Below are 24,946 nucleotides of genomic sequence, written 5' to 3' on the forward strand. Positions count from 1 at the left end.
GGCCAGTATTATAAAAACATCCATTAGTGATGCAGTGCCTACGGGCCAGTATTATAAAAACATCCATTAGTGATGTAGTGCCTACGGGCCAGTATTATAAAAACATCCATTAGTGATGCAGTGCCTACGGGCCAGTATTTTTAAAACATCCATTAGTGATGTAGTGCCTACGGGCCAACCTTATTAAAAACATCCATTTGAGATGTAGTGCCTACAGGCCAACCATATTAAAACATCCATTAGAGGTGTAGTGCCTATAGGCCATAATAATTGCCATATAAAGACAAAAGACAGTGGTAGTCTATGACTCTCTGTCAGAAAGAGATAAAAGAACTACGGTTCAAATCTCTATGCCTTTGATTTTCTGAAATCTCGGCTAATATTATAAAACATCATCATGATTAGGCTTTATGCCGCCAATACTATCTATATAGCTGAAATAGGATATATTCAAATCCTAATATTTAATGAAATAATAAGTTAACCAAATATGGTCTCTGTACCATGGTTGACGAATTGTCATAAAAGACAATTATATAATAAATCTCCTGAATAAAATTTTGTTATCTTCTGTAACAGATTCAAGTTACAATGGCGGATCCCAATGGAGAGAACAGCCACACAAATGAAGATGACTATAACAATGCGTCAGTGCATTTGACAGGCGCACAGCTAAAGGCTCTGATTGACACTGCTGTTCAGGCAGCTATTGATCGTCAATATACTGAGTCCCAAGGCAGAACAGTGTCAAAACCACCCTCTAAACCAAAGACACACTCCAAACCACCCTCTGAACCCAAGAAAGATGACGACAAACACTCGTCCACTGAGCACAGCGTTCATCGCGATAGAGAATATACTGATGCATCCAGTGCTAAGGGTTGCACCTACAAATACTTTGTATCATGTAAGCCCCGGGAATTTACAGGGGAGAAAGGTGCTGTTGATTGTATCACCTGGCTGGATGAGATGGACACTATTGTGGACATCAGCGGGTGTGCAGCGAGGGATGTGGTGAAGTATGTGTCCCAATCATTCAAGGGCGAGGCCCTGGCATGGTGGAGGGCGTTGGTGCAGGCATCTGGTAAGTCTGCTTTGTACAAGATGACATGGGAGGAATTTATTGCTCTCATTAAAGAAAACTACTGCCCTCAGCACGAGGTTGAGAAGATTGAGGCTGACTTTGTGTCACTGGTGATGACGAACCTGGACTGCCAGGCGTATTTGACGAGTTTCAATACCATGTCTCGTCTAGTTCCATACCTGGTGACACCAGAACCCAGAAGAATTGCCCGCTTCATTGGGGGCTTAGAGCCGGCGATCAAGGCCAGTGTGAAGGCCTCTAGGCCGACGACCTTCAGGTCAGTTACTGACCTCTCCTTGTCTCTTACACTTGATGTTGTCCGTCTGAGGGCACAAAGGAGCAAGGAGGCTGAAAAGCGAAAACGTGAGGATGATACCTCACGAAAGTCTGGGAAAAAGCACCGTGGAAACGGTGAGGGCAAGAGAGGGTCGGAGGCAAAGAAGGAGGGGCAAGCTGATGGAAGACCTCACTGCAAGGTCTGCAAGAAACCTCACTCCGGGAAGTGTAGGTTTGCGTCTGGTTCACAGTCGCAACAAAAGACTTCATCCTGTGGGCTATGCAAGTCCAAGGATCATAAGACCGTGGAGTGCAAAAAGATAAAGGATGCAACCTGCTATGGTTGTAACGAAAAGGGGCACATAAAGAGTAATTGCCCTAAGTATGCCAAGAAGGCGGAAGAGACTAAGAAGTCAAATGCGAGAGTTTTTCGCTTGGATGCAAAGGAAGCGGTTAAGGACGACAATGTGCTTACAGGTACTTTTCTCGTAAATAATATATTTGCAAGAGTACTATTCGATTCTGGCGCTGATAAATCCTTTGTAGACCAGAAATTTTGCCAACTACTAAATATGCCAATCAAAACCCTTGACGTGAAATACGAAGTAGAGTTAGCAGACGGCACGATAGAAACCGTCTCTACTGTTCTAGAAGGATGTGAAATGTCCATTAGGAACCATTCTTTTCCTTTATCTCTACTTCCCTTCAAATTAGCGGGTTTTGACATTGTGCTAGGCATGGACTGGTTATCCCGTAATCAGGCCCAAATCATTTGCGGCAAAAGGCAGATAGTCTTAAAGACTCCGAGTGGTGAATCTCTTACCATTCGAGGGGATACGCACTACGGATTGCCCGAAGACGTATCTATGCTGAAAGCTTCAAGGTGTTTGAACAGAGGCTGTGTAATTTACATGGCTCAGGTGATAATAGAAGAACCTAAGCCGAAGATCGAGGATCTTCCTGTCATTTCTGAATATCCCGAGGTTTTTCCCGAAGAACTACCTGGTTTGCCACCAGATAGACAAGTGGAGTTCAGAATAGACATCATTCCTGGAGCAGCTCCGATAGCAAGAGCACCTTACAGGCTAGCTCCAACGGAAATGAAAGAACTGAGGACCCAGTTGGATGAACTGCTGGCGAAAGGTTTTATCAGACCTAGTTCATCTCCCTGGGGAGCTCCTGTCCTATTTGTAAAGAAGAAGGACGGATCGATGCGGTTGTGCATCGACTATAGAGAACTGAATAAAGTTACCATAAAGAATAGATATCCTTTACCAAGGATCGATGATCTATTCGATCAGCTGCAAGGAGCGAGCTACTTCTCAAAGATCGACTTAAGGTCGGGCTATCATCAACTAATGGTCAGAGATGAAGATGTACACAAGACTGCATTTAGGACTCGCTATGGTCATTACGAGTTCCTAGTGATGCCTTTTGGGCTCACAAATGCACCGGCTGCGTTCATGGATCTCATGAACCGCGTTTGCAAGCCATACTTGGACAAATTCGTCATAGTCTTCATCGACGATATCCTTATCTATTCCAAGAATCAAGCTGACCACGAGAAGCATCTCCGTTGCATTCTCGAGTTACTACAACGTGAGAAACTCTACGCCAAATTCTCGAAATGTGAATTCTGGCTAAGAGAGGTTCAGTTTTTAGGACACGTTGTGAGTGAGCGTGGTATCCAAGTGGATCCCGCTAAGGTAGAGGCAGTCATGAACTGGCAAGAGCCAAAGACGCCTACCGAAATCCGTAGTTTCCTGGGGTTAGCAGGATACTACCGGAGATTTATTGAAAATTTTTTGAGGATTGCTGCGCCCTTGACTTCCTTGACCAAGAAGAAAGAAAAGTACATTTGGGGCCCAAAGCAGCAAGAATCCTTCGAAATATTGAAGCAAAAGCTAAGCAACGCACCTGTGCTGACATTACCAGAAGGTACAGATGAATTCGTAGTTTACTGCGATGCATCACACACAGGCATGGGGTGTGTTCTTATGCAGAAGGGCAAGGTGATTGCCTATGCTTCAAGGCAATTAAAGGTGCATGAAAAGAATTACACCACCCATGATTTGGAGTTGGGTGCCGTTGTATTTGCACTGAAGTTGTGGAGGCATTACCTTTATGGTATTAAATTTGTGATTTATTCTGATCACAAAAGCCTCCAGCACCTGTTCAACCAGAAAGAGTTGAACATGAGACAGCGCCGTTGGATGGAGACCCTGAATGATTATGACTGTGAAATCAGGTACCATCCCGGCAAGGCGAATGTGGTCGCCGATGCCTTGAGCAGGAAGGAAAGGGTAAAACCCATTCGAATCAATGCCAAGAGCATTGAGGTTAAGAATAATTTGATGGAAAGGATATTAGCTGCGCAGCGTGAGGCTGTGTTGGAAGCTAATTATCCTAACGAAAAGCTGGGAGTAACTGAGGAGCAGTTGACTCTTAGCAAGGATGGAATTCTTAGGCTGAACGGACGTATATGGGTTCCGATTTATGGAGGACTACGAGATGTTGTTCTCCAGGAAGCCCATAGTTCCAAATACTCAGTCCATCCTGGTGCTGACAAAATGTACCAAGACTTAAAGGCAAATTATTGGTGGATAGGCTTGAAAAAGTCTGTAGCCGCCCACGTAGCAAAGTGCTTGACTTGTGCTCAAGTCAAAGCCGAGCACCAAAAGCCGTCTGGCTTGCTACAACAGCCTGAACTTCCCGAGTGGAAGTGGGAATGCGTAACTATGGACTTCATAACCAAGTTACCCAAAACCAGGAAAGGAAACGATACAATATGGGTCATCGTCGATAGGCTGACTAAATCAGCTCATTTTCTACCCATCAAGGAGACATATAGCTCCGATATGTTAGCCCAACTTTATGTTGATAAGATTGTAGCCTTACACGGCATACCTGTGTCTATTATCTCCGACAGGGATACTAGATACACATCTCACTTCTGGAAGAGTTTCCAGCAATCTTTGGGCACGCGTCTAAACTTTAGTACGGCTTACCATCCACAGACGGACGGTCAAAGTGAGCGTACTATCCAAACGCTAGAAGACATGCTTCGTGCATGTGCGATCGATTTAGGTGGTAACTGGGATAAAAACCTACCCCTGATCGAATTCTCCTACAATAATAGCTACCACACCAGCATAAAGGCTGCGCCTTTTGAGGCATTATATGGTAGGAAATGTAGATCGCCTGTTTGTTGGGCGGAAGTAGGAGAGGTCCAATTATCGGGACCAGAGATTGTTTTCCAGACTACGGACAAGATTGTCCAGATCCGGGAACGTCTCAAGGCTGCCCGCTGTCACACCCCGGCCGCGTATAACATGCAACCGCGGCGGAAACGCCGGGGAGTGTTGTGGACAGAATTAAATTGTTTCATAACCATGGCATACAAGTTGTATTTTATTTATAAACAAAGGTGTTACATTGTCTTGGAAATAGAGTACGGAAATCAAAACATAATTAAGCTAGTTCAAACTTCATTTTTAGGCTCTAAGGCACAGGTCCGCCCTAGAATCATGATCATCGTCCTATGGAATAGCTCCTGAAAACACATGTGAAAGTAGGTACGTCAGCATAAAAATGCCTGTGAGATACATAGGTTTTGTGAAAATGGGATTCATGACTTGAGTTTTAAAGAATGTTTAATAACAGTCAGTCATGAACCTTGTAATTTGTTTTGCTTTGTAAATCATTTGAAAAACGATAACATCAAACGATATGTATAGATAAGTGCAAGGTTAAACGAATAACCAAGTAAAATGAGTTGAATAAGATAAGTTGTTTGTGAAAATAATGTCTTGTGAAGAATATGTTACTTATGTAAAAGGTAATGTGTCTAAACTGAAATGACTTAGATAACGCCACGATATGTAACATTATACAAACATTTATATATAGGAAGTACCAGCGGCGTATCCACCATGTTTGTATCATATTACATACGCCACGTTACTTAAATCATTTACCCAAACCAATCCACCATGTAAATTGTTCATGTGTAAACCAGATGTCAAGTGTTATTGTAAACCATGTCAAATGTTTATGTTTAAATGTAAACCACCAAATGTATATGTCAATGTCGACGTGTTTATGTTCAATGTAAATCATGTAATGTGTAATCCCAAAATGTATCATGTATGGTAAGCGAAATGTATCAACTTAAACCATATGCACAAAACAAGTCGTTGAAGTAAAACGTGGTTTAAATCAACGTTATGTTATGCGGAAAACGCATGCTCTATTGATATTAACATTTATGCGGTATTGCAAACTATGCATACATCCAAGCCTTGGGACTGCGGCGATAAACCCTTAAACAAATTAAAGGTTTATCTAAGTTATGTATATCGAATTCGGTCATTCCTTCCAGTCCTATCAAACCCAGGACTTCAGGAATGGGAGTTGTCAATTCCTATGGTACCACTACCTACTAACGAACGGCGTAGCTAATGTTAATGAATGTATTGTCCCATGTTAAACAAACCAAATGTCATAACAAAATGAAGGCATGTGCCCATATGCTGAGTAAACATATGCAGCAGAAATGTTTATGTAAATCAATGTGTCCATATGCTGAGTAAACATATGCAACAGAAATGTTCATGTAAATCAATGTGTCCATATGCTGAGTAAACATATGCAACAGAAATGTTTATGTAAATCAATGTGTCTATATGCTGAGTAAACATATGCAACAGAAATGTTTATGTAAATCAATGTGTCCATATGCTGAGTAAACATATGCAACAGAAATGTTCATGTAAATCAATGTGTCCATATGCTGAGTAAACATATGCAACAGAAATGTTTATGTAAATCAATGTGTCTATATGCTGAGTAAACATATGCAACAGAAATGTTTATGTAAATCAATGTGTCCATATGCTGAGTAAACATATGCAACAGAAATGTTCATGTAAATCAATGTGTCCATATGCTGAGTAAACATATGCAACAGAAATGTTCATGTAAATCAATGTGTCCATATGCTGAGTAAACATATGCAACAGAAATGTTCATGTAAATCAATGTACTAAGTACGCACACAATGGGCATACTTAGCATGAAATGTAATGAAATCATGTACTATAATGTACTAATGAGCATAGCAGATATATGATGTGAAAACATGGAAAACATGAAAGTAACAGATAGGCACATGTGTTTCACCCCAAAACAGTTTGGAAAACAATAAAAGAGGGGTTCAATGTACTCACCTGAGATTGCTTTGAGTTCCTTGTATAATAACCAGATAATGCTAAAGATCACGGAATATCAACGGCACCTAATAGGTAGCTTATGTTAATATACCAGACCAAATCGGAAGGATCGGACAGTACGCGGGTTCGAAAACCAAACGAGTATGGAGACTCGTGTAATATGGTTTAACAAAGCCTACATACTAAAATGAAACTTAACCTAAGTGCTTACGGTCCATCACGACCCGTTTAGGTAGCTTATGCCACCTTAAGCGTCGTTCGCGTAGAACGCGTCTGGAACGCCTAACATCGTGACCACAAGGTATAACCTCGGAAGGTTATAGCTATGGTCACCTAATGTGTTTGGTCAGGTCCTAATGACCGACAAAATGGGTCGGGTTCGAAAGCATAAGCGGTGGTTTAGATCGCTTACCTTACGACCCTATATAAGCACTAAACTAAAAGTGACGAGCTAAGCATGTTAGAACATGCTTAACTAAGTTTGAAAACAGGTTTGACGTCAAACAAACGGCTTTGATGCTCACGAGTAGTTTGGTTACAAAATATGCAAGAATGCACATTTTGGCCGAAACTACGACTCGTCACTGAGCCTAGATAACGTGGTGATCAGTAGGTATGGTCACTATGGACCATAACCATCGTGATCACGCTCACGTTATGAAGTTCCATGAACTTCGCATCGACCATAAGCTGGTCAATGCAGAAAGTCAACAAAACGTTGACTTTCGGACTCGAAAAGCGAATAAAAGAGCGAAAGAAGACTTACGGAGGGTCCCCGAGTGCAAATCAAGATCAAACAGCTCAGGTATGAAACAATGGTTTCAACTTAGAGCTTTAGGATCTGATTTTGTGATTTTTACACTAAAGGGGGGGGGGTATTTATAGGAAAAGTGGAACCGTTAGGATCGTTTTATCGAATATCGTGCCTTGATCTCGTGCGTACATGTGTCCAGGGGTTAAATACACTGAACTTGGCCCTTGGCCCTTCATTTGGGTGAAAAGGCATCGCCCTTTGATCGAACGAAAGGCCAGATTCTGCATTAAATGCAAAATCTTTCTGTCAGACATCCCCACGCGGCCCGCATCAGGATATGCAAAAACTCAGGCGGGCCGCCTGAGCCCGTCTGATCTGCACATACTTTGAAAAATGACAGTTTTGGTCCCTGTTGCGTGTTTAAGCCATTTCCGACACTTCTAAGGCCCGTAAAGCCAACTTTAAGGCCCTAAAATGATGCCTAAACATTGTGGACATGAAACATGCTCAAAAATGTGTCGGATGTTGGTTCGTTTGGCCGTACGATCGCGGTGTTCGCTTAATTACGACGGAATGCGCATAAGTGTGAAAGACGATCCAAATGACGCGACGAATGGATTTTTCTCATGCCAAACACTAAGGCATAATATAAGGATGCTTACATAAATTTTTGGATGTCCGGATGTATTCAGAACGTAAGTTATGCGCGAAAGTGCAAACTTGTGCACTTTTTGACACTTTTAGTCCCTGAATGACCCAGAAGTTTATTTTAGCATACCAAACCCCTCAAAGCCTATTTCTAAGCCATGTAAAGGATATTTATGGTATGTTTAACTTATGGACATGTTCCGGAATGTTCGTTACAGTTCAAATTGGCATACTTTCGCAGTTTGTCAAGTTTAGTCCCTGTAAGCGAATTAACTTGTTTTTGCTATACCAAAGCCTTCAAAACTTATTTCTAAGTTATGTAAAGGTTATTTAAGGTATGTTGAGTATATGTTGATGTTCCGGAGTATTTGTCGCATTAAACTGAGTACGTTTACGCACCAGTTTGCGTATAATTCTCTAGAAAGCGATGTAGAGTTTGAAATTGAGCAAAAGTTAAAACATGAAAAATGTAAAACACAACCAAACAAACATTGGGATCAAATAACATTATTTTATTGATAATAGAACTGTTCATGATGATTACAAGCACAAATGTTACAGTCTCCCCTACTTGTGGAAATTTCGTCCCGAAATTTATTTAGAGGAAACTGATGGAAAAAGATGCGGATATTTTGCCTTCATTTGGTCTTCACGTTCCCAAGTAAACTCGGGTCCACGTTTAGATTCCCAACGAACCTTGACCAAAGGAATGCGCTTGCGTTTGAGCCACTTGACTTCACGTTCCATGATTTCTACCGGTTTCTCAACAAATTTCAGTGTTTTATCAACACGAATTTCATCAAGCGGTATGTGGAGGTTCTCATCGGCTAAACACCTCTTGAGATTGGATACGTGAAAGGTTGGATGAACATTTCCAAGTTCAGGAGGTAACTCAAGTCTGTAGGCTACCTTACCGATTCTTTCGACGATCTTGAATGGTCCAACATATCTAGGTGCAAGTTTTCCTTTCTTTCCGAATCTGATCACACCTTTCCAAGGTGAGACCTTAAGTAATACACGATCACCGACTTGAAAATCCAAGGGTTTGCGTTTTAGGTCCGCGTAACTCTTTTGACGGCTTCTAGCTGTCTGAAGGTTATCACGAACTTTCTTTACCTTTTCTGTTGTCTCTAAAATGAGGGCAGGTCCAGTAAGTTGAGCCTCACCGATCTCATTCCAGCAGACTGGTGAACGACATTTTCGACCATAGAGAGCCTCGAAAGGAGCCATGTTGATGCTGGAGTGATAACTGTTGTTGTAGGAGAATTCAATCAACGGAAGATGTGAATCCCAACTACCACCAAAGTCTATCACACAAGCTCTAAGCATATCCTCCAGTGTCTGGATTGTTCTTTCAGATTGACCATCCGTTTGCGGATGATAAGCTGTGCTCAGATTAAGTTGAGACCCCATAGCAGATTGCATGGTTCTCCAAAAATGAGAAGTGAAACGAGCATCTCTGTCAGAAATGATGCTCAAAGGAACACCATGTCGAGCTACAATTTCATCTACGTAGATTTGAGCAAGTTTGTCAGCCGAAAAATCCTCACGGATTGGCAAGAAATGCGCTGACTTTGTAAGACGATCAACGACTACCCAGATGGCATCGTGACCTTTCTTTGTGCGCGGGAGTTTAGTAATGAGATCCATAGTAATGTTTTCCCATTTCCAAACTGGGATCTCTGGTTGCTCCAGTAATCCGGAAGGACGCTGATGTTCAGCCTTAACTTTAAGACAAGTAAGGCATTTGGATACGTATAAGGAAATGTCTTTCTTCATACCAGGCCACCAATACTGAATACGAAGATCCTTATACATCTTATCTGAGCCAGGATGAATAGAATAGCGAGACTTATGGGCTTCATCCATAAGCAAGGTACGAAGATTATCTTGGCTCGGGACCCACAAACGGTCCATGAAGTAATATGATCCATTGTCCTTCAGTTCTAGGGCAGGAGTTATGTGATAAGGAAATTCCTTATCCATCAAACCTTGTGAAACACAAGCTTGTTGAGCCTGAGAAATACGGGTTTGTATATCAGTTTGAATAACAGATTGGACACATACACAATGAAGCTTAGTACGTTCCTTGCGACTCAATGCATCAGCTACGACATTCGCCTTACCAGGATGGTAGCGAATCTCGCAGTCATAGTCGTTTAGAAGTTCAACCCAACGTCGTTGCCTCATGTTGAGCTCTTTCTGATTGAAGATATGCTGAAGACTTTTGTGGTCTGTGAAAACCACGCATTTTGTACCGTACAAATAGTGTCTCCAGATTTTGAGAGCGAAGACAACTGCACCCAACTCAAGATCGTGATTGGTGTAGTTCTTCTCATGTATCTTCAATTGTCTTGATGCGTATGCTATGACTTTGTTTCTTTGCATTAGGACGCAGCCAAGACCTAATTTAGATGCGTCGCAATAAACGACGAAATCATCATTACCCTCAGGCAATGTTAGGATAGGCGCGTCGCAAAGCTTTTGTTTCAAAGTCAGAAACGCTTCCTCTTGTTTGACTCCCCAATCAAATGGCTTGTTCTTCTGAGTTAGAGCAGTTAGAGGAACTGCAATCTTTGAGAAATTTTCTATGAAGCGGCGGTAATAACCCGCTAGACCAAGAAAAGAACGAACTTCAGTAGGAGTAGTAGGTGTATCCTAATCCCTAATCGCACTGATCTTGGAGGGATCTACATGAATACCTTGTTCGTTGACAATATGTCCTAAGAATTGAACCTCTTTAAGCCAGAATTCACACTTGGAGAATTTGGCGAAAAGTTGTTCTTTCTTTAGGAGTTCCAAAGTAAGACGGAGATGTTGCTCATGATCAGCTCGCGTCTTAGAATATATCAAAATGTCGTCAATGAAAACAATGATGAACTTATCTAAATAAGGCTTGCAGACCCTATTCATTAAGTCCATGAAAACAGCAGGAGCATTAGTCAAACCGAATGGCATGACTGTGAACTCGTAATGTCCATAACGAGTACGGAACGCTGTCTTGGGAATGTCGTCTTCATGTACACGAAGCTGATGATATCCAGATCGTAGATCAATCTTTAAAAAGTAAGATGCGCCTTGTAATTGATCGAAGAGATCATCATTGCGGGGTAGGGGATATCGATTTTTGATGGTAAGCTTGTTAAGCTCACAATAATCGATACACATCCTAAAAGATCCATCCTTCTTCTTTACAAAGAGAACGGGAGCACCCCAAGGTGAAAAGCTAGGACGGATAAAACCTTTGTCGGAGAGTTCCTGCAGCTGTTTAGACAACTCTTGCATCTCGGACGGTGCAAGACGATATGGAGCTCTGGCAACGGGATTTGCACCAGGTACGAGATCAATACGGAACTCGACACTTTGAAAAATGACAGTTTTGAAAAATGACAGTTTTACGCCTGAGCCCGTCTGATCTGCACATACTTTGAAAAATGACAGTTTTGGTCCCTGTTGCGTGTTTAAGCCATTTCCGACACTTCTAAGGCCCGTAAAGCCAACTTTAAGGCCCTAAAATGATGCCTAAACATTGTGGACATGAAACATGCTCAAAAATGTGTCGGATGTTGGTTCGTTTGGCCGTACGATCGCGGTGTTCGCTTAATTACGACGGAATGCGCATAAGTGTGAAAGACGATCCAAATGACGCGACGAATGGATTTTTCTCATGCCAAACACTAAGGCATAATATAAGGATGCTTACATAAATTTTTGGATGTCCGGATGTATTCAGAACGTAAGTTATGCGCGAAAGTGCAAACTTGTGCACTTTTTGACACTTTTAGTCCCTGAATGACCCAGAAGTTTATTTTAGCATACCAAACCCCTCAAAGCCTATTTCTAAGCCATGTAAAGGATATTTATGGTATGTTTAACTTATGGACATGTTCCGGAATGTTCGTTACAGTTCAAATTGGCATACTTTCGCAGTTTGTCAAGTTTAGTCCCTGTAAGCGAATTAACTTGTTTTTGCTATACCAAAGCCTTCAAAACTTATTTCTAAGTTATGTAAAGGTTATTTAAGGTATGTTGAGTATATGTTGATGTTCCGGAGTATTTGTCGCATTAAACTGAGTACGTTTACGCACCAGTTTGCGTATAATTCTCTAGAAAGCGATGTAGAGTTTGAAATTGAGCAAAAGTTAAAACATGAAAAATGTAAAACACAACCAAACAAACATTGGGATCAAATAACATTATTTTATTGATAATAGAACTGTTCATGATGATTACAAGCACAAATGTTACACCCGCGATAGGCAGAAGAGCTACGCTGATCCAAAGCGTAAGGATTTTCACTTCGAAGTGGGTGAAAAGGTATTACTTAAGGTATCACCCTGGAAGGGGGTGATGCGTTTCGGCAAGAAAGGCAAACTGAGTCCGAGATACATAGGACCATTTGAGGTCATTGAACGGGTCGGATCAGTTGCCTATAAGTTGAACTTGCCTGAAGAGCTCAATGGAATTCACAATGTGTTCCACATCTGCAATCTCAAAAAGTGCTTCGCCGACGAATCGTTGGTGATTCCACACACAGATGTGCATATAGATGAGAGCTTAAAGTTCATAGAAAAACCTTTGTCGATTGAAGATCGACAGGTGAAGAAGCTTCGCAGAAAGCACGTACCGATTGTAAAAGTCAAATGGGATGCTCGTAGAGGTCCTGAATATACGTGGGAAGTCGAAGCTACAATGAAAGAAAAGTACCCCTATTTATTTGAGTAAATCTCGGGTCGAGATTTATTTTAAGGGGGTGAGGATGTAACACCTCGAATTTTTGTGTCCAATGATGTGTTAACACGAGTCATTTGTTTACACGTGGCATCTATAATAAATAAAGGACTAATTTTGACAAACCTTGAAAGTATATAAATTCGAGGGTTATAAATGTCAACAAGGGTAAATATACTGTATAGTAACCCTAAATAAATGCTTGTACCTTCAAACGAATAAATCATAAAACGTACGGAAGCGTAACGCGGAAGAAAGTGAGAGATTACGAACTACAGGGGTTAACTGTGTCAACATGTTTAATATTACCTCTGAGTGACCCTTTAACGTTCCCAAGGCTTCGTAACAGTATTATACGCTCACTAGAATATACTGTAAGAATTCCGCGAAGTTCCGTCTTAAAACGAAAGAGTTATACTCAAATTCGTATGAGAAGGGTTAAAAGCGTCAATAATGAAAGTTAAGGCTTTCTGAACAATTAATAAAATAAACGGGGACTTAATAGCGCGGGTAAATAACACGAGGCCCCTATCGGTAAATACCCGAGGGCCAAACCGCAAAGTTACCCCTTCAAACCCGAAAGGTCAGGTAAATCATTACGAAAGATTTCGTTATTAATTACCAGATTCTGTAATCATGACAAAAGATTTAAAATTTCTGAAATCTTAACCCCACGCGGCCCGCATTGCATATTGGGTTAAGTTGAGGCGGGCCGCGAGCCTCCTCAATTACGCGTCTGGTATTTAGATCCCAGGCGGCCCGCATTATAAACACATGGAACTTCCATGCGGGCCGCATTAGACGCCCAGATGCAGAAAGTTGATGTTTTCTTGACTTTTGAGCATAGTAAACGATCAATCTCCAATAAATGAGGCATGGGTGCCCCCTACTCGACCCATACACCTCTGGGACACCTACCCATCATCCCTGGACTGTTGTGGGTGGTTGTAATGATTATTGGTGCTTGGCATTGGCTATAAATAGCCACATTCTTGCACATAACATTCACACAACTTAAACATACACCTCTGGTCATTCTAAGGAGCTCCCAAGCACTTCTCTCTGCTCCATAAGCAAGAACACAACTTCTGTAAGTGATCTAACCCTTTGTGGTTTCACATTTCCTTAGTAAATGGCTAAGAACCAAACCGTCGTAACTACGGTTTGACTTTACAATAAATCAGTAATGGTTCAGTCTTATGACGAATCAAAAGTGGTTATGAGTTGGTATTTATGTGGGTAATAAACCTCTAAAATGGTTCCCCCTGATCACCACTCTAACTATGTCAAATGTCGAGTCAAATGTGCGGTTAAAAAGTCAACAGAAAGCTATTTTAGCGATTTATGCATAATCTGTAATGTATATGTTATGGAACCTGTTTTGACAATCATAAAACATGATAATAAGTATATAAACTTGTTTGCGCTCGTTTGAATCGATCATTTGCTATATTGAACCGGTTCGGAGCCGAATGTCGCAAAAGTTTGACTTTTGCTTTGACTTCAGTTCTGACCCGTTTTAGTGAGGTATAGATATACCTTAGGACTCTCTTAGGACCAGGTCACATGTTGGAATAAGCCTCTGTGGTCGGTTCATGAGTTATCCGAGTCTTTTGCGCAATTCCGTCATTCGCCTAAAAGTTGACCGTAACGGCCTTTTAAAATTAAAACGAGTATTTCGGACACATGAAGGACCATAACCTTGCTTATTAAATTATAAGCATGTCCTTAAAGTTTCACGTCAATCCGAGGTCTAGAATGAGAGTTATGCTAATTAGCGCAATTTAAATAAACTTTTGTAATAAACGGCGCAATTAGCATAACACCTATCTAAACCAAGATTTCGTCACCAAAACTTTTACCCACTGTATTAAAATAATATTTTGGGAATTTTAAAGATTTTTAATAATTTTTACCTCGCTCATAACCTGCGGTTATGGCTACGGTTCGGTAAATACCGAATATGCCCTTTTCGGCCAAAACATGAGTTCTACAAGGTCTTTTGACCCGAATCCAGTTGCTACTGGTTTTAAATAATAAATAAAGTATTTTAAGCTTTATAAGCTGTTCGGGAAACTCAGATTTCCTGTAGAACTCGAAAAGCCCTTTTAAAGTCTTTAAAATGACCGAAAAGCCCCTACGGGGCATAATACTAACTTAAACTCGTTACGGGCATCACGGAAGGTATCCTACTGATACCACAACCCATTTAAGGCATATTGACTTAGGAAATAAGCGTACGACTCTCATGGTTAACCGTTTCGCCTATTGCGCGCACGGTTCGGCTTATGAAACTAGTTTTCATAAATTAGCCGATGCGGGTCAAATAATATCATTTGAACCCCAAAATCCAGAGTGTGAACCATTAACCCATATAAAACAAGTCTCTAAACTTGTTGGGGACAGAATCACACTCCATTCTCGGTTTTCGCCTTTTCGCGCGATTAAACCATATCTATATATATCGGAACCAACCGGTCTAGGCTACGGCCATTATAACGACCCGTTAGGATTCTAAGAGGTTAATTAAAACCTTCGTTCCAGATTAGGAGCCCCAGTAAAAGCTATCGGTGATTTAATCCAATTAAGGAAATATACTTGCAAAGGTAAATACTTTAACTTATTTCCCCTATATGGGCTTGGGTTACGGTATATTAATACCGCTTGATTGAGCATTATATAATTCCATCGCTTAGGTGGTTAATTGACTAAATATGATCGGCTCATTTAAACAGTTTTGTTGCTTATAAGCCTTTGGGGGGTTTAATGACCGTTGTCCCGGATATCCTTGGCATCATTTTACGAAATGGCCACGACCATCGACATCCCGGTGTAGGCGTACACCCGGTATAAAGTGTCGACATTAAATTTAAAAGACGTAGTCGTTGGTTTTTATACTACGGTTTTACGCAAACGTGGTGTGTCTATAAATCTTTAACCCGGCACGACCCGGGCTACTGAACGCATAAAAGAACATGTAAAACGTTCACAAGATTTTATTATAATTTTCCCAAGTTATAAAAGAGTTTGTGCCTTGTGCATTCAAATCAATTTTAATAAACATTTTCAAATGTGTCAGTTGAATGTATTTACCAGTGTAAACTGACGTATTTTCCCCAAAAAGATTAAGTGCAGGTACCTAAACGTAAATTGGCTGGTATTAGCTCCCTAGCGTCGGGATAAGTCTCGCAAGCTTGATTGCAGTATCTGATGGAACAATACTTTATGTTTATTTACGATCCACTGTGGATATATTCAACCCCTGTAATACATTTTGATATTACAATCAGAGGTTGAAGTTTATATATTTATCTTTAAGCTTCCGCTGTGCATTATATAATTGTGTGGTTTGACTATATTGTTGCCAACATCGTCACGGTAATCCCCCACCGGGCCCACCGGTGAGACACGTGGAAATCGGGGTGTGACAGCAACGTAATGTTTTTGATCAGATTATGGAATCTGTTAGAACAAACAAAGGTGGTGTCTTTTTTGTTTACGGATATGGTGGCACCGGTAAGACCTTTCTTTGGAAGACATTGTCGGCAGCAATTCGAAGTAAGTCTGAAATTGTTTTAAATGTTGCTTCAAGCGGTATAGCTTCTTTGCTACTTTCTGGAGGTCGAACAGCCCATTCTCGATTTTCCATCCCTCTGAATCTAAATGAGGATTCTCTTTGCCGCATGAAGCCTGGATCTGAACTTGCGTGTCTTTTAAAAAAAACACAACTTATTATATGGGATGAGGCTCCTATGATTCATAAACATGCCTTTGAAGCATTGGATAGAACCTTAAAAGATATATTGATGCCTGATTGTTCAAATAGCGAAGCTTTACCATTTGGAGGAAAGGTAATTGTATTTGGTGGTGACTTTAGACAGATTCTTCCTGTTGTTCCTAATGGCTCTAGACAGGATATCGTGAATGCTTCCCTGAGTTCGTCATATATATGGAATAAATGCAAGTTACTAAGGCTAACAAAAAACATGAGGCTTACTGTTGGCATGAATCATGGTGATATTGACAAGACAAAAGAGTTTGCTAAATGGCTTTTGGATATTGGCGAGGGAAAACTTGGTGGTCGCAACGACGGAGAAGCTCTTATTGATATACCTCAAGAACTGTTGATTACTGAGTCCACTAACCCTATTGGTAATCTGATCAACTTTGTGTATCCGTCGATACTTGAATCGTTCAATGATCCAAATTATTTTCAGGAAAGAGCCATACTTGCTCCTAAGAACGACGTTGTTCACGAGATAAATGATACCTTATTAGCAATGTTTCCTGGTGATCATAAAGAGTATCTAAGTTCAGATTCCATCTGCCAATCTGAGAATGTAACTGACCATATTCGACACAATGTTTACCCCCCCGATGTTCTAAATGGTCTTAAGGTTTCAGGAATGCCGAATCATAAATTGGTTTTAAAAGTTGGTGTTCCTATCATGCTGTTACGTAACCTTGATCAGAAAAACGGTCTGTGCAATGGTACAAGATTACAAGTCGTAAAACTTGGTGATCGGATTATTGAAGCCAAAGTGATTTCTGGTAATAATATTGGTACTAGAACTTTTATACCAAGGATCAATCTTTCCCCCTCTGACAAACGAATACCTTTCAAGCTTCAAAGAAGGCAATTCCCGATAGCTGTGTGTTTTGCAATGACGATAAATAAAAGTCAGGGACAGTCGTTATCTAAGGTTGGTTTGTTTCTAAAGCAGCCTGTTTTCACTCACGGACAACTATATGTTGCAGTTTCAAGAGTCAAAAGCATGGATGGTTTAAGGATGTTAATATTAGATGTTGAGGGAAACGTTACTAATAAGACTACAAATGTTGTATACAAAGAGATATTCTCAAATTTATAGTTTTGATTCGAAGTTTCATTATTTTAATATTAATATCCAACTGTCATATTATTTATTCCTTTACTCCGAGATTTATATTTCCATTTTACTTTATATTTTTTTATACATTTCATTTGTAATATATATCACATACAACTTATATAAACAATCTGAACCACATATAAACAAACACAAGTTAGTTTGTAAATAGATATATTTAAACATTGATAACCAACAACTATTTATGCACGATACCAACTGTTAATTACATTCAAAATTATGGTACTTGGTTAGATGATATAATAGTAATTGTCTTTAACCATAAACTACCTAGGAACAAAATAAAACATCATAACCATAGAAACTTTGTCCAAAAAAGAGTAAACCTAAAAACATGATCACAAAACAGTCATCATTTGTTCAACACAAACACCTTCATGATTAGATTACCTGTTAACATGCATTAACCCCATCCACATTTGATAAGATCAGGAGATTTGATGAACTTACAAATGTGAAATGCAGTCTATCACCCAAACAAAGTCCATTCTCCTTCATGAACATCGGCCAACCTTCGATTGCATACCTTACAGCATTTCCATTCTTTTGGCGCCTAACATTCATTTTGATTGTTTTTCCCTTCATGTTCCTCACGTTTAACTTATGAGATTTATTTCGGAATCCGGCTGCTCTTACAACATTAGCAGGCATTCTCTGCATGCAAATCCGTATTTAAGAACTCATTCAGCCATATTCATGTTAAAATATTTCAGTCTATGATTTTTATGTCAAAAATACATACCATGCGGTTTTCTCCTTTCATTGTGAAATCATACTTTCCAATTTTCTCAACAGTAGTTGTTTTTGCAACAACTTTTCCTTCAACCTCCGCTATCTTTAATCCATGATCATCCCTCTTTCTTTTTTCCTTTACCTTTTTTTGAACACATACATTATATTTAGAATAAAATCTAAGTTAATAATAAATGTTGATCACTACATATTGTTTATTTATGATAAACGTACCATCCGTTTCCGAGTTATCTCTCCATCTGTTGAGACCTTTTCCATTTCAAATTCTGTCCTGCATACAAGCTCCTTACTGACCTCCGCACGACAATATGCCTCTACATGTTTACCTTTCTTCGTAACCTATTAAGATAAAACAAAAAAACCTATTAAGACAATATGCATCTACATGTTTTCCTCTACATGTTGAGACCTTTTCCATTTCAAATTCTACCTTTGAGTTTTCTTTTCCAGCAATGTTCTTAATCACTTCCTGTTTTTTACTAATTTCATGAATCTGTGTATCATATTTAATAAAATTACAACATCTGATTGTAATGTGTTTTAATCTACATAAATATAAGGTTATTACCTCAGAAATCATCTCATCTGTGGAGTCATCATCATCATCACCAAAGCTCTGTTATACAATAAGATATTAGCAAAAGAGACGTAATTATTACTAAACTGTTATACTTTAAGTTGATAATACTTACAAAGTTGACGGTTTTGTAGTATGTGTCTTTAGCTATCTCCATCAGAGACTCATCATCACTTTCTTCTTTTTTATTCAAAACAACTTCAACTCCTCGACGATAAATCTTTATCTCAAATTTTTTGCTTTCCGTATTCGTCAACAACATTATATCATCATCTTCTATCCCAAGATCATCAAATAGTTTCGGACAACCTTTCGTAAAAACATAATTATCATTTATTTTCTCCGTCTCAACTTTCCAAATCTGACCTGCTGCACATATGTTATAATAATCGTTGACTGGCGTGTGAGAGTAACATTTTGTAACATAAGCTTCGGGAATCACCTGAAAAGTTTAGTAGCATTTTACTCTCAAATATATATGTATATCATTTATTTTACAACTATAAAGAAAAACAGATTAATATATAAATGTATACTTACTATTATCTTTAAAATGCCGTAACGGTTTACTGTTACGAAAGATTCACCACATATGTTGTTGACGAAACAATCAATGTGAATATCTTTATCTTTCAATATCCTTAAGCGCAACAATGTCTGTTTTTTCAACTGAAGATCCCTTACGACATTTTTCCAACCATCAGTTATAACCGATTCCCCGCTTATACTTCTCAAATAAGCTGTCCAACTTCTTTCACTTTGATGATGTATCATTACTTTAGTTCTTTGCCAATAATCACCGTATACACTCTTAACAAACTCAATTGGCAGTACCTGTTGTTAAATTTATGTTAAAGATATTATCTAACACAAATTAGAGATATTTTATTTTCTAACAATTGTAACATACCAGTTTCATCGAGTAATCATCATCCAACACAGTTATGCATGAGGAACTCATCTTTATATACCTGTAAACAATGATGTATATATTTGTTTGCAATATACAATAATACAATATACAATATACATATAAACAATAACAAAGCAACTGTTATCTCATCATCTAACCATAATTTTTTTCACAATGACATTCACAAACTATATCAACCAAATAAGTATAGTAACCTAAATTTTATACATTCAAAGACAAACAATTAAATGTAATCCGTTTTAGATAACATAAGGTACACAATAAATAACATTGTTATTCAAGTTTTGTAATGTTATAACCTAATCAATGATCCAAAATACAATGTCAATCAAGAATTTTTAATTTTCACAATAAGATGTACTAAATATATCAACCAAATCATGTTAAAAAACAGAAATTATATATTTTTAAACACATTCAATACGATCTAATTTATTTTAGATACACATAAGATACACAACATTTAATTTCATAAAACTGAAAAACCTGATTTCATGTGTAAACCGTAAACAATCGCCGGAAATACTTCGGTGAAGTCACTTAACCCGGAAATTGGCGTTCAACTCAGATGATAATAAGTGTGTGAATCAAAGAGGAGATTTCCGATAAAATGATCGGAAATAATGGAGGTAAACTTACTTTACCAAATTTCTTCTTCACCGTCGGTTTATGTTTCTTGAGCCAAGTGATTGTTCATTGAAGGTGATGGAGTGTTGCAGCAGCTTTAGTCTTTGATATGATATGTGATGATTATAATTTATATTTTATTTTTAATTTAAGTATCGATTTTTATTTTTAACATATATCCGTTATTTATGTAATAATATTAAACTAATGTTTTTTATTTTACCCATTATGTATTTGAATATCATACAAAAATATATATTCACTAATTAGTACTAATATTTCGGAAAACCTTTTATTATGTTAAATTTTTATTACTAGCAATATTTTGTAAATCTTTTGCTATTTTTAAAACACATTTACAATAATTACATTAATTTATATATTTTTGTACAATATTGAGTTTATTAATTATTTACATAAATAGTTATAAGAATTGTTGATTCTATAGTTTCTTAAATTTTATTTCCAATTTTCTCATATAAATACATGCTGATATTTTTTTCTTTCATTCTATGTGTTGCTATTAGTATTCGATTGTTAGTATTCTTCCTCAACTGTCGTGTTCGGGTGAATATGTATCGTCATGGTCCGTATTTCATCATAACTCTACTTGATCCACTATCCCTTCAACAGGTACATAACTTTCATTATTGTTTTTATAAACTATTTATTAGTATTGTTTGATGTTTGATATTTATTCTAAAGAAATTTTTCATATATTTTTTTTTTGGTTTTCAGGCTATACCTATATGTATGAGTAGATTTATATGGACGAATAAGTTACAATCCTCAACTGTTAGCCTTAAATTTGATGAAAAGCATTCATGGCGTGTTCGCATCCAATTAATAGAAGATGTATTCTACTTCACTGATGGATGGTCTGAGGTTTTAAATTACTTTGGCCATGGATATTTCTTTATTATTTTCAACTATCTTGGTGATCGTACTTTTAAGTTCAAGCTTTTCTGTCATGATCCAAATCAAGAGTGGGGAAACCGTTTTGTAAAATTATTCAAAATCCTTTACAAACTCCATTTATTATAGATTTATATTGTTTTTTTTTTCTCGATTTATGTAAAACATAATACTCATACATTTTATAATAATTAATTTCTTTATAGGTTATACCAGATACTTTTCTTTCAGAACATTTTGATTATCCTTTACCTGATAACAAGGTTATACTTAACGTATCCGAGATTCATAAATGGGAAGTCCGTATTAGAAAGATTGGTCGAAATTATTGTTTTGCTGATGGTTGGTTTAAATTTATTGAAGATCTCAGGTTAAATCCGGGCGATATTTTGTGTTTTAAAATAAACGACGTGAAAGATTTTAATATTACCATATTCAATAAGCACGGTCGTCAAGTTTTGTTAAACAACACTCCTTTGATTGAGCAAGAATATGAACATATTACCAATGTTGAAGGTTATCGACAAGTTAGTGATGATCCTAACTATCCTTTTTTTGCAATGACAGTATCTACTGAATTGGTATTCTACTATGCTTTTTTATGTTTAATTTTTTTTTATTTTTAGTTTTTTTCATTTAATAACATTAACATATTTGTAATGTGCTTACAAAATGTAGATCCTTCCCAAATTGATTACTGACATAAGTGGTTTAAATGAGTTTTCTGAAGTAAACATCAAAGTTGTTAAAGGAAATACTTGGGTTAAGAATCTTCGTACACACAATATTGATGGTCAAATAAGGTTTGTCAATCAATTTATTATCTTATTTATTATATATTATTATTTAACTTTCACTGTATTTGTATATGAATTAGTAACATTTTTTTTCATATTTTATCTAACATAGGTACGGTGTTGTTGGGTGGCATGATATAATTGAAGCTGAACATATTTCCTTAGGTGACGATTGTTTCTTCAACTGGTCGAAAGCGAATTCCAAGTTATTGGTTACGAAACTCAAGCAAGCATAAGTGCTATAGTAATAGGCTTTCACTTTTTATTTAAAATCCGAAAAAACAATTACCTTACAATAACTTTTCAATCACCCTTTATATACGTTTCCGGTACAATGCGTTTGTTATTTTATTTATTTTAAATTCAGATTGCCATTATAACCAGAAAATCAAATCGTATCAACTTCAAATTTCAATAGTACGTTCATGCATACAGTTTCTTTATGATCAGTATAATCGTATTATTTTCAAAAAAAAAAAAAAAAACATATCATTTCTCAACACCGCGAAATTCGCGGGTATTAGCACTAGTATTATATTGTATTGCATAATATGATATACTACAATCAAGGCTATAAAAGCACATACACCAACAAGATCCAACATTGTCTCTTTTCCCTTCAATCTCCCTACAATCAAAGCCTCTAATAGTGCAAGCTCCAGTAACCAGAGAATTCAACTTAGCCGTCGTAAATCTCACCATAAACGACTTCAACCCTAGTTATGCTGAAGACAACTACTTTATTTCATCTCAATTTACGAAGTTTGCAAACTCTCAGCCGCATATCTTCCCTACAATCCTTCATCGGTATGTCTAATCATAAGTTGTTACATGTTATTCAACGATTAATCTATGTATTTCCTTGAAATCAGCAAGTTAACACTGGATCTGTTGTGTTTTTGACAGAGTAAACATCCAAAACCGATGCCGACTAGGTTTGCGGATTCTCGAAATCATACGCAATAGGAAAGTCCAGGTCTGAATATTTGTAAGAATTTGCTTTAATTTTACGCTCGTGTTATTGTTGTTACAGCCATTACAGTTGCGTAGTTAAATCTAGTTATGATTTAGTGGAATATGTTTAAGATGGATAGAACCATTTGAAGAAAATAATCTCTAGCTTTATTTGGAATAAATAGTTTGTCACTTTGTACCTGTGTATGTACTATGTACGGTGATTTGATTTGTCGCTAGAACCATTTGAGGAAACTAATCTCTCTCTCTATCTCTCTTCAACTGCTTGCAATCACTCTTATTATTTAAACATGACAAAACAAGATAAACCTCCTCCCTCTGTGATTCATAGGGTCTCCCGGTTCATTTGTGCAATTCATTTTTTTTTTTTTTTGCAAAATAAGACATTAAATTTGCACTTGAAGATAAAAATGGAGAGGATTGGATAGTTAAATATCATGCACGCAGACGTAGCCTTAGTCTAGGTTGGAAATACTTTGGAGTTGGACATAATTGACGATTGGAGATGTTTTGCTCTTCCATTTAGTTGAAACTCCCATATTTAAGGTGAAATACTTATAGCATGCTTTTCTATAACCTTGGTTTTAAAAGGTGCATCTTAACGTAGTTCTAAAAGAATGTGCCTTAGGCGCGAGGCAATTGGTAATTAAAACGCCTCAAGACGGATCATAACATACATGTGTAGTAATCTCAAATGTTCTAACTTCTGTAGGTTTATATATAAAGGGAAATTGTTCTAATGAAGTTGATTGTGATGTAGATATAGCGTTTTGCATTTGGGAGCATATTCAGAAACAAGTAACTCCGGGTAACTATTTTGGCTTGGCTCTACATATTCACACACCCTTCTCCTATTTGTACACCCTTATGTATGCCGACCATGTAGTCAACCTCGTACAACGTCAAATTAATTACGTGTAAGCCAAGTATACAGTCTGTATGCAGGGATTATATATATACTATAGCTTTTAAAGCCATGTACATGCCTGTAAGTGGCGTACCTCAGACTAATTTTACTATATTATGATGTTGTGTTTGCACGTGATTAAAGTTATACACTGCGTATAGAGCTATACGCGGCGTATATATTGAATTTCGAAGTTTACAAATAGTTTCATACAGAAGATTCTTAAAGGCTCGTTGGCATCTTTATATTCTACTATTTTTCTTTCAACACATTACAGATGTCACCATTCCGGGACGACAACTATTTCTGGGTAATAAACGAGTCATGGGTGCCTAAAACCAATCTGGTAACATTTATTAAGTTAACTTAAATTTCTTATTGATTACTAGATTTATTGTCGTCAACCTGCACACGCTAGGATTTGCAGAAACAACCTACAGTTAGAACCCCAGCCGTCATATACAATGCGACGCTTTTTTTTTTTTGTAGCCACCACCACAACTGTGGCCAACAAAGGATCTAGTGATGGGTGAAAGGGAAGAAAGGAAGAAGTGATGAGAGGTCGGTATTAAACATCCGCCTGTAAGGTGACATTACATGTGATGAAGAAGAAAGGAGACTCAAATGGCAAGGCAACAAAGCTTTTCAAATGGGGAGACGTTATCAAACTTTACATCTAATGCTCGACCACCTCCACTGGTGAGTAGTTTTTCATGCTTCTAATGCTCGACCTCCACTGGTGAGTAGTTTTTCATGCTGATCATGGTTTAGGCTAAACCGGTTTATTATTTAAGTAATTAAAACAGGAAATAAATTTATGGACTTAC

General features: G+C 37.9%; 1 protein-coding gene across 1 annotated transcript; it reads left to right on the forward strand.

Moving 5' to 3' along the window:
- The first annotated feature begins 16,179 nt into the window (after positions 1-16,179).
- LOC110888761 (ATP-dependent DNA helicase PIF1-like) lies at positions 16,180-17,595 on the forward strand. Its single transcript, XM_022136269.1, has one exon. The coding sequence runs from the start codon at positions 16,180-16,182 to the stop codon at positions 17,593-17,595; it is 1,416 nt and encodes a 471-aa protein (XP_021991961.1).
- Positions 17,596-24,946: the final 7,351 nt, after the last annotated feature.

Source organism: Helianthus annuus, chromosome 9 (genome assembly GCF_002127325.2).
Source record: "Helianthus annuus cultivar XRQ/B chromosome 9, HanXRQr2.0-SUNRISE, whole genome shotgun sequence".
Taxonomy (NCBI): Eukaryota; Viridiplantae; Streptophyta; class Magnoliopsida; order Asterales; family Asteraceae; genus Helianthus; species Helianthus annuus.

Excerpts from the sequence above, each read along its gene's own strand:
- LOC110888761 (XM_022136269.1), top strand. The coding sequence starts at position 16,180 with ATGGAATCTGTTAGAACAAACAAAGGTGGTGTCTTTTTTGTTTACGGA.